The sequence below is a fragment of the Arachis ipaensis genome, chromosome B03 (assembly GCF_000816755.2).
Source record: "Arachis ipaensis cultivar K30076 chromosome B03, Araip1.1, whole genome shotgun sequence".
Classification (NCBI taxonomy): Eukaryota; Viridiplantae; Streptophyta; class Magnoliopsida; order Fabales; family Fabaceae; genus Arachis; species Arachis ipaensis.
Window position 1 is genome coordinate 7,340,975 of NC_029787.2, and position 11,917 is coordinate 7,352,891.

Sequence of the window (11,917 nt, forward strand, 5' to 3'; positions counted from 1 at the left end):
AATATCTTGGTCTTCTTAGTTAGAGACTTTTGTCAACTTACAATTTTTTTTTTTGTAAAAATAATTTGATTTTATAAATCTTTTGTGTTATATATAATTTATACTATCATCATAACAAAGTAGACTATAATTTTAAAAAATTCATATTCCTGTAATGTTATTACAAATAAAAATACTAGTTACTAACTATATTTAAGTAAACCATAATAGGATCAATTTATGATTAAAGGAATTTTGCTTTTGCCGATTCACGAGTGACGATAATGAAATTAATTAACATTATTAAGTTCTATATGACACTAATATATATTAATGTATTTTGACAGAACAAGGTGATGAGGAAGGCAAAACCCATAGTAGAAGAGAGTATCGTGAGGTTATATACTATTATTCCTATTCGCTGCTTTAAAGTGGCTGATTTAGGTTGTTCTTCAGGACCAAATGCTCTTCAATTGGTATCTAATGTCATCGACATTGTTGATTGCTCAAGTTCTAACTTGAATCTCAAACCACCGGTGTTTCAATTCTTCTTGAATGATCTATTTGGGAATGATTTCAATAGCATCTTTAAATCACTTCCACAATTCTTGGAAAGCCTAGAAGAAAATAAGGGACACAAATTTGATCCATGTTTTATTAATGCCACTCCAGGGACATTCTACAGAAGGCTATTTCCCAATGATTCCTTGCACTTCGTTCATTCTTCTTTTAGTCTTCATTGGCTTTCTCAGGTGAAAAACCACATCACCCACAAATTGAAGTCTTTATTGAATAAATAATCATTTTGGTCTCTAAAATATTTTGATTTTACAAAAAAATTAATTTTAACTTTTATTTTTGACAAAATATACTCCTAAATATCGATTCTGTTCGACAAAATAGCTTAAATGTCTAAAATGATATGTTAATGATTAATTTATTTTATCAAACGAAACTGATATTTAGAAATTTCTTCAATCAAAAATAAAAATTTGAATTTATTTTGTCAAAATTAAAGTTTTTCAAGTGTTAAAATAGTTATCTATTCTCAGTGATTTTACTCCCATTGTATGCTTTATTTTTGTTTTCAATATATAGGCTCCAAAAGAGTTGGTTAATAAGAAAAATATACATTTAACAAGTACAAGTCCTCCAGCAATGCACAGAGCATATCGTGAACAATTCCAGAAAGACTTCAAAGTATTTCTGAAATTACGTTCACAAGAAGTGGTGGGTGGAGGTGGAATGGTTCTCACTTTATTCGGAAGGGACAAAACTTGTGATATCAGAACTGCTTGGACCATAATTGGCACAATACTCAATGACATGGTCTTAGAGGTACACACTCAAGTATATTATATAAACTCTTTTTTTCTTTGTATTTTCTTGTTTTGCTAAAATTTAATGTCTGAGATCAGGCCCGAAAAAATTGAGAGAAACCATTTAGAGTGTTTATAGATCGGATTGGTTTGGATTTAGGAGAGAATGAGAGTCCAATCAATTAAATTTTAATTGTTTTGGATTGGTTTGAATTTATGATTTTTGGTAAATAAACCCGAACCAATACGAACTGATTAAACTCAGATAAGATCGATTCGGATAATTAGATACCCAATTAAAAATAAAATTCAAACAATTTTGATGAGAATTATTTGACTTTCGCGATCCCAGAACTAATATCTGAACGAACTAAGGTCAAGTTTGATCAGGTCTACTCTGATTATGCTCTAGTACCCATTGGATCTAGGACCAATATAATCAAATCGGATCTGTTTTAGACTGATAATCAAATTATTTGTACCCGTAAACATCTCTAAATTTATTTTTCTATCAAACCTGCCATGATATTCCAGACATATTTAAAATTAAAAATTATCATGTGTATATGTTTCTTTTACCAAAATGTTATAAGTTAAGTTAGAACTTTCAACTTTGTTAAAGAAATTATTATTTACTATTACAAATTTACCAAATCTATTATATATCTCTAATTTTACAAACAAAATATGCCATATGTCACTTTCTCCTTATAATTGGAATAAAATTTTTTCCTCTAAAATTAAAGAATTTTCCTCTCCTTACTAATTTTACAACCAAAATATGTCACATGTCACTCTCTCATTGTAATTAAAATTAAATCTTTTCCTCCAAAATTTAAGAATTCTTCCTCCCTTCTTACTAATTTTACAACCAATCCCTTCTTACTAATTTTACAACCAAAATGTGCCATATGTCACTCTCTCATTGCAATTGAAATCAAATCTTTCCCTCCAAAATTAAAGAGTTCTCCTCTCCTCCCTCTTCCTTTCTCTATTTCTCTCATTCTTTTAACAACTCTATCTATTTTATATATCATTATCAATATCAATGACTAATTATTAATTTGACAATCAAAATATACAACATGACATTCTTTAATTGTATTAAAATTAAAATTAAAATATTAAAATTAAAATTGAAATATACCTATATTATGTATCATATATTACTATCTAATTTTATAATCAAATGTGTCACATGACACTCTCTTATTAAAACTGAGAGAAAATATTTTTGTCAAAATTAATAAACTCCCTTTCTAAATTCTCTCATCTACCTCTCTCCATTTTTCTATTTCTCTCTACTATTTTGTTACAAGTGAGAGAGAGAGAACCGTTAGAAATAAAGGGGAGCAACAGAAGGGGGGATCTAACAAACTTTCACATGGAAGGTGAGGAGTGACGAGCCAATATGAAGGAGCAGCAGTGGACTGAGAAGGACATGGAGATTGTGAGAACCTTCTTTCTGCATCTATCTTTCATTCTCTCTGTTATTCCCTTCTATTTGATTACACTGTGCTGATTCATCTCTTTTTTTTGCGCAGGTGAACTTGGAACCTCCTATTTTACCCAAATTTTATAAATATTTCTATTTTTCCCATTAATTCTATACCTTATACACTTCCACAGATTTATACCTAGCCTTAATTGTGTACTTCCATACAGTTATACGTTTGTTTCTTTTTGGTCTGGTAATAATTGGTGCTCTCGTTGAGTTATGGCAGAAAATACCCGATTACAATCGATGCAGGCGGCTATCACCAAATTGACTGAACAGGTTAATGGCCAACAAGAACAACTCACGGCGATGGCACAATCTCTGGTAGCGATTCAAGCCCACCTAGCCCCGAGAGTGGAGGAATCCCCAAAACCATATGCTCAGCCATCCGTCTTTGCTCCGCCTCGCCAGATGAAGGTGGACTTCCCACGCTTCTCCGACGGTGATGATGTGTTGCAGTGGATTTTTAGGGCTGAAAGATTCTTCAAAATTTATGATATTTCCGAGGACCAGAAACTCGACATAGTTGCAGTCAGCTTAGAAGGCAGAGCTCTGGCTTGGTTCCAAACTTGGGAGAAATTTGAACAGGTATATGACTGGCTTTCTCTGTCTACTGCTATTCAAATACAATTTGGACCATCGCAATTTGAGAATCCTCGCGAGGAATTGTTTAAGCTGAAACAATCTTTATCAGTCACAAAATACTTTGATGCTTTTAATGACCTAGCCGCTAGAGCGTATGGATTGGATGATACCCTGTTGTTATACTGTTTTATTGGTGGGTTAATCCCGGAGCTCAAAGGCGAGGTCAAGTCTCGCTCCCCCACATCTCTGTGGCATGCGATGTCATTGGCCAAACTGTTTGAGGAAAAATTTCTACCACAGCCCCAGCGTTGGCGGAACTCACTCTCGTCTCCCCCTTATTCGAAATCGCCGCTACCCTTTCCCCCAAACCTTCCCTCTCGCCCCCATCTATTGTCACCTCGCCACAAAATGCCCCTTTACTACCCACACCCACTAAGACAGGGACCTTGCGCAAATTAACCCCAACTGAGATTCAATTTCGACGGGAGAAGGGGGTGTGTTTTACATGCGATGAGAAGTACTTCCCTAGCCACAAATGTACAGCCAAACATTACTTTCTAATTCAGACATTGGAAGAAGTGCCATCTGATGAACCACTGTCAGAAGAAATTCATGAGATTAAGCAGCCAGAAGAGCCTTCTGAGGTAGTGGCAACATCGGAACCCTTGCGCTTGTCCTATAATGTGCTAACAGGGAGACCGACCAAGAGGTCTATTCGCTTCTCTGGGACTGTTCAGGGCAGAGAGGTCCGAATTTTGATGGATGGTGGTAGTTCGGATAATTTTATCCACCCCTCCTTAGCCCAGCGTTTGAATCTTCCCATTCACCAGGCTCCGCAATTTCAAGTTGAAGTTGGGAATGGCGACTTATTACAATGTGAAGGGGAAGTCCGACAGGTGCTTGTGATGATTCAAGGCCACACTCTGTTCATCACAGCTTTTGTCCTCCCAATAGCAACTGAGAAACTTGTTTTGGGTGATGTTTGGCTCGAGACTTTGGATACTCATTTGGTGAACTATAGGAAGAAATTCATTACTTTTATGGATGGTAACAAGCTTGTGACCTTGCAGGGTGAATTGGCTCACTTGCCTACTCAAGCTCAATTTAACAATCTCAAGCGTTTACATGATGCACAGGAGATTTTGGAATTATATACTCTCCAGTTGCACCCAACTCGGCACCTGTAAAGGTGCGACCTTACCGGTACCCATATAGTCAGAAGTTTGAAATTGAGAGAGTTGTGTGCGAAATGCTGGCCGAAGGGATTATACAACCAAGTACCAGTCCTTTCTCTTCTCCGGTCCTTCTTGTTAAGAAAAAGGATGGCTCTTGGCGATTTTGCACTGACTATCAAGCTTTAAATACTATGACCATTAAGGACTCTTTTCCTATGCCGACCGTGGATGAACTTCTGGATGAACTTTGCGGTGCCCAGTATTTTTTGAAATTGGACTTGTGGGCCGGGTATCATCAGGTTCGTGTTAAGCCAGAGGATCGTTGCAAGACTGCGTTTCGTACTCACCAAGGCTTGGATGAATGGTTAGTAATGCCGTTTGGCTTGACCAACACTCCAGCTACCTTCCAATGCCTCATGAGCTCGGTGTTTGTTGCCCTTCTTCGGAAATTCGTATTGGTTTTCTTCGATGACAAACTGGTATACAGTTCAGATTGGCCCTCTCATTTGGAACATTTGCGACAGGTGCTATCCATATTGAAAGAGAATGTTTTATTTGCCAAACTTTCTAAGTGCTCATTCGGGCAGACACAGGTTGATTATTTGGGCCATGTGGTATCACGGAAGGGTGTCCAGGTCGACGGTTAAAGGTGCAAGCTATTACTCAATGGCCGCTCCCTACATCACTTAAACAATTACGTGCTTTTCTTGGTTTGGCTAGCTATTACCGTCAATTCATCTGGAATTTTGCTATCCTTACGAGTCCTTTAACTGACCTCCTAAAGAAGGATGGTTTTCTCTGGTCTGATTGTGTCCAATGGCTTTTGTGAAATTAAAGAAGGGTCTCTCTCATGCTCTGGTACTGGCTTTACCTTATTTTTCTAGGCCTTTTGTTTTGTAAAATGATGCATCTGGAACCGGAATTGGGGCTATTCTAAGCAAAGATGGTCACCCTATTGCTTATTTTTCCAAAAAGCTAGCACCAACGACACAGAAACAATCGGCATATGCACGAGAAATGCAAGCAATTCTTGCGGTAGTGACTAAGTTTTGACATTATTTACTAGGCCATAAGTTTGTCATCCGCACGGACCATAAAAGCTTGAAGGAACTCTAAATGCAAGTCATTCAGACACCAGAATAGCAAACCTGGTTGGCCAAACTACTCAGTTATGATTTCTCCATAGAATACAAGCAGGGGTGCGAGAATAAAGCAGCAGACGGATTGTCCAGATCATTCTGGCAGCTCTCCACATCTTCTTGGGCATTACTACCGCTCTTAAAGGATGAGCATCAACGGTTTTGGCCAGAAATTGAATTTTCTGAGGGTGAAATGAATTCTGGTAAGCTGCAGAATCGTGGTGGGTTTTGGTACTGGACTGACCGATTAGTAATTCCAATTTCTTCATCTCTGGTACAACACCTGTTACGAGAATTTCATGATTCAATTGTGGGTGGCCATGGCGGCGTGCAAAAGACATTATCTAGATTATCCGCCCAATTTTATTGTAAGAACATGGCGCAATCAGTGAAGGACTACATCAAATCCTGCTCCATTTGCCAACAGGCCAAATACAGCACCCAACCTCCGGCCAGTTTGTTGGAACCTCTCCCTATTCCGACACATATTTGGCAAGACCTTTCGATGGACTTCATCACCGGTTTACCCCCAGCCCACGGTTGCTCTGTCATATTGGTGGTGGTAGACCGTTTATCGAAATTCGCTCATTTCATACCGCTCCCGGCTAATTTCACAGCATCAAAAGTGGCAGAGGTCTTTCTTTGAGATGTGGTGAGTGTCCATTGTTTGCCACAATCCATTGTCTCTGATCGGGACAAAGTCTTCATGAGCAAGTTCTGGGAGCAGTGCTGCAAGGGCCAAAGTATACGCTTGGCTAGAAGCTCGACGTACCACCCGGAATCTGATGGCCAAACTTAGGTGCTAAATCGTTGCCTGGAGATGTATCTGCGGTGCTATACTCAAGAGAACCCGAAGGACTGGTATAACCTTGTACCGTGGGCGGCTTTTAGCTATAACACTTCCTTTCACTCCTCTATCGGCATGTCACCATACAAAGCAGTGTTTGACAAGGACCCTCCTCCTTTATTGCGATATGAACCCCACCCGAAGGATCCCCCAGCTCTACAAGAACAACTACTCCTACGAGACTCGGTGTTAGCTTCCTTAAAACTGAACTTACAGAAGGCCCAAACCAGGATGAAGAACCAGGCAGATAGCAAACACAGAGAATTAGAATTTCAGGTGGGTGATTTTGTATACGTCAAGCTACAGCCTTATCGCCAGCGATCCGTGGCCCTGAGGCGAAACCAGAAATTATCCATGCGTTATTTTGGTCCTTTTCCCGTTATTGCTCGAATTGGTAAGGTAGCCTACAAGCTAGAACTCCCCAATATAGCCCGAATCCACCCTGTCTTCCACATATCTCTGCTCAAAAAGTGTGAAGGGGTCCCATCATCAGCTACCATCCCTTCTCCGTTGTTAGTAGATGAGAAGGGTTATCAATTACAACCTCAGACAACTTTGGGACATCGAATGATAAAAAAGGATGGCAAGTGGATTGAAGAAGTTCTCATTCAGTGGCAAAATACCTCAGGAGAGGAGGCAACGTGGGAACCCTATGAAGAAATGAAGACACAATATCATAGTTTTGACCTTGAGGACAAGGTCCATTTCAATAGAGGGGGTAATGTTACAAGTGAGAGAGAGAGAACCGTTAGAAATAAAGGGGAGCAACAGAAGGGGGATCTAACAAACTTTCACATGGAAGGTGAGGAGTGAGGAGCTAATATGAAGGAGCAGCAGCAGACTGAGAAGGACATGGAGATTGTGAGAACCTTCTTTCTGCATCTATCTTTCATTCTCTCTGTTATTCCCTTCTATTTGATTACACTGTGCTGATTCATCCCTTTTTTGCGCAGGTAAACTTGGAACCTCCTATTTTACCCAAATTTTGTAAACATGTCCATTTTTTTCCATTAATTCTATACCTTATACACTTCCACTGATTTATACTTAGCCTTAGTTGTGTACTTCCATATAGCTATACGTTTGTTCCTTTTTGGTCTGGTAACATATTTTTACTCATATATAATTTATATTTTATATTAATAATTTGACAAATAAAAATATGTCATTCGATATTTTTTTACAATTAAAATAAAATATTTTTCTTTCAAAATTAACAAAATCTCACTTTCACTCTCATTCTCATCTTTATCTTTCTCTCTCTTTTCTCTCATTCTCTAATTTTTCTATCTTTCTCTTCTACAGAAAAGAAAATTAACAAAATAATATAATTTAAATACAAAATATTATTATTACTGTTATTATATACATAGTTTTTTAGTTTTTTATTTAGTTTTAAATTTTCACCGTATACATTGGTCTTCTTAGCTAGAAACTTTTGTCAACCAACGACTTTTTTTTTTATAAAAGTAGTTTGATTTTATAAATTTTTTGTGTCATGTATAATTTATATACTATCAGAACAAAGTAGACTATAATTTTAAAAAATTTATATTCCCATAATGTTATTACGGACAAAAATACTAGTTTATTTAATAAATATATGAAAAAATGTAGTTGTATCTTATTAGATCTTAGATTCATTTAAATTTTTAACTCAATTCAAATTTTTTAACGATAAAGTCTGGCTGATTTCCTTTTCAATTATGTCTACAGTATATAGTATAATATACTACCAATAAAAATTGCACATATTTTTTCTTTCAAATTCTTTTTACTTTTTAAAATGCGTAGGGATCTTTTAGGTTTTTTACTTAAATAAAATAAACCAATACCAAACTTACTAGATTCCCCTAAATCAAATTTTGAAACGTAAATATCCTCTTTTTACTCTTTTTACTGTTATATGAATTGTTATAGGGGCATAAGAATTATATAATATGTTAACCATGTCACTCAGGAACGATTTATGCATGAATAACCTAGGAGAAGAAGGAGTAAATCGTTGCAGGGCACACAGGGTTATAGGTAACTTATAGGTAACGCATAAATCGTCCCAGTTTTAAGAAACATAAATTTAAGTTTTTATAAAATTTTTAGTATTTGTTATTCATGTAATTTTTTTAATAATTTTTCTTGATGCATATTTTTTATAGATTGCTCATGTAAGGAAAAGTCTAGGGGCCAGCAACTTTTCCAAATTCTGGCCAGTATGTAACTAGCAAGGAAAAGTGAGTCATCGGATGAAATCTCACACCAATCTCACACCATTAAAATCATCATTGATGGCTATTTGATGGCTACAAATACCAAAAGTTGCTGTGTAACACCCTACCACACAAAGCTTTACGCTTAAGTCGTAAAACAGAGGTGATGTGGTATTACGAAATTAAAATTTAAATAGATATAATTTAAATTAAACTATTATAATTAAAAATACCCTATTATACATAAATCGTGCCAGACTTGAGAGAGTTTGCTTTAACACATAAATTTTTATAGGGTGGGACGATTTATGCGTTACCTATAATTCTGTGTGCCCTGTAACGATTTACTCTCTATTCCCCTTGATCATCCATGTATAAATCGTTTCTGGGTGGCATGGTTAACATATTATATAATTCTCATGACCCTGGAACTATTTATATAATAGTAAAAAGAGGATATTCACGTTTTAAAATTTGATTTAGGGGAATCTAATAATTTTGGTATTGATTTATTTTATTTAAGTAAAAAACCCGATCTTTTATAACATTTAGGTTTGCATATAGTTATGTTTTATATATCTAGAATTCAAAATTTCACTATGTTGTAATAATGGTATTTAATTTGTTGTAGAATTTGATTGAGGCGACAAAATTTGAGTCCTTTAATTTACCATTGTATGACCCAACAATAGAGGAAGCTAAAGAAGTAATTGAGAAAGAAGGATCTTTCACTCTTCAAAGGCTAGAAGCTGTGATAATGGGTTGGGATGCCAACATAAACGAAGGTGTTGATGACAATAATAAACTTGATCTAAATATGAGGGCACACTTTATAACTAAACAACACAGAGCTGCTTTAGAACCTCTTTTGAAAGCACAATTTGGAGAAAATGTCATGGACAAATTATTTCTCAGATTTAAAACTAAGGTTGTCCAATTATTTATGGAGGTCGAAATATTAGAATTTCCTACTATCGTAATGTCGTTGATAAAGAATGTTTAAAAGAATGCAATAACATGTACTCTTTTTTCGTTCATTCTTATGTCTTCTTGAATTATGTAACAAAATAATTGTTCAGAAATATATACTATGTATTTCTTATTTGTCTTCTTGAATATCTAAAGAATGTTTGAAGGAATACAATACTCTCACTTAATGAACTAATATTTATGATTGAATTAGACAGACTCAATTTTAATTTTAATATAATATTAGAATTTAATTGAATTTTTCATGCTTTTATGTTTCTGTTTTAGGGAAGAGTTCACATACAATGTGGAGAATTTTTCTCACAATCTAACCTCTCCCACTCACACAATGGCAGACTAGTAATTGATTTGCAACGAACTAACGTGTTAACTTTCCAGATTGGGCAATAAGGATAGGGTGGGAATCGAATACTTTCTTTCTTACCCTGTAATTCTCTTGAGTGTATATGGTACATTAAATATGGAGGAATTACTCAGTTCCGGAATTTTTTAACGTTCACTTTAGTATTTTAAATTTTAAAATATAGAAAAAAAAAATAAATAAGTCTCTGACTTTTTAAATTTTTGACAAATACATCCCTGACAAAATTTAAATACAAAAAAGTCCCTGATTTTAACAAATGAAAGACAATTTAGTTCTTCCGTCTATTTGCCTCTCATACACCAAACGGAACTGGCTGACGTGACTGAAACGGTGTCCAGGTATTCGTTACGGTGCCACGCTGAAAGGGGAATAAAGTTCGAAGGACAAATAAGTCCTTCACGTCATTTTGCAAATAAAGTTCGAAGGACAAATAAGTCCTTGAAAATTTAGTTCATTATACTTCTAGTATGCTTCTATTATGAGAATTTAGTTTATAAAATTATGCTTGTATTTTGAAATCTAGCTAACTTATTGTATTCTGCAATTTAAATTATTTGTATTAAAATTACAGAAATTGAGCTTGTTCTATTTCTACTTTATTTTCTTAAATTGCATTAGTTCAGTTTTCATCATACCAGTGGCATTAGTTAGCATAAGTTCATTTATGCATCAAGTTAGCATTAGTTCCTTTTGTGCATCATTCATGTATTAAGTTAGCATTAGTGCATTTGTGTATTACATTAGAACTAGTATTTTTATCCATAATAACATTACGAGAATAAATTTTTTTAAAAAATTATAGTTCACTTTGTTCTAACAGTATAAACTATGCATGGCACAAAAGATTTATAAAATCAAACTACTTTTACAAAAAAGTCGTAAGTTGACAAAAGTCTCTGGTTAAGAAGATCAAGATATCTGCAGATAAAAAATTAAATAATAAGATTTTTAGTTATTATTTTTATATGAAAAAGTCTAATTTTTTATTAATAATTAATTTTAATATTCGTTATCTAAAATTTAAAATAATTTAATGTGTATACTTTTACATTTAAAATATTTTAATTGTAAAAAAATATCGGATGATATATTTTGATTTGTCAAATTACTAATATAAAATATAATTATATATAGAGTAAAAATAGTAATATATGATAGTAGAGAGAAATAGAAAAATGGAGAGAGATAGATGAGAGAATTTAGGAAAGGAGTTTATTAATTTTGAAAAAAAAATTCTCTCAATTTTAATAAAAGTGTCATGTGACACATTTGATTATTAAATTAGATAGTAATATATGATACCTAATATAGGTATATTTCAATTAAATAGTAATATATGATACATATAGAAGCATAATGAACTAAATTTCTCAAGGACCTATTTGTCCTTCAAACTTTATTCTCCTTCCAACGTGGCATTGTAACGGACACCTGGACACCGTTTCAGCCACGTCAGCCAGTTTCGTTTGGTGTATGAGAGGCAAATAGACGGAATGACTAAATTGTCCTCCGTTTGTTAAAGTCAGGGACTTTTTTGTATTTAAATTTTGTCAGGAATGTATTTGTCAAAAATTTAAAAAGTCAAGGACCTATCTGTCTTTTTTCCTAAAATATATAAAATAGTATTCGATGTTTATGTTTGTTAGATAATATAATTTTTATCTGTTAGTCACTAATGCGACTGTTGACATTAACTCGCATACGTGATCATTAAGTATTCACGTGTACATTCTGTGTATATTCTGGACAAATCGATCCTTAAGATGAAGTATAAAATAATCCTTAAAAAATTTTAAAATAGTTCTTAAATAATT

The 11,917-nt window shown here is 34.5% G+C and overlaps 1 protein-coding gene across 5 annotated transcripts in view; it reads left to right on the top strand.

Moving 5' to 3' along the window:
- Positions 1 to 11,917, top strand: part of LOC107628867 (jasmonate O-methyltransferase-like) — a 35,295-nt gene that overhangs the window by 9,894 nt on the left and 13,484 nt on the right. Inside the window, exons 2-4 of one of the 5 annotated variants that reach the window (XM_016331487.2) lie at positions 327 to 731; positions 1,078 to 1,317; positions 9,381 to 9,781. The exons of 1 other annotated variant lie outside the window; for it this stretch is intronic. In XM_016331487.2, the coding sequence (XP_016186973.1) occupies positions 327 to 731; positions 1,078 to 1,317; positions 9,381 to 9,752 (1,017 nt within the window). In that variant the 3' untranslated portion in view covers positions 9,753 to 9,781. Of the gene's footprint in view, positions 1 to 326; positions 732 to 1,077; positions 1,318 to 9,380; positions 9,782 to 11,917 lie in introns of those variants that run through there. 3 more of the 5 variants (XM_021117974.1, XM_021117973.1, XM_021117971.1) reach the window with 3 other exon arrangements.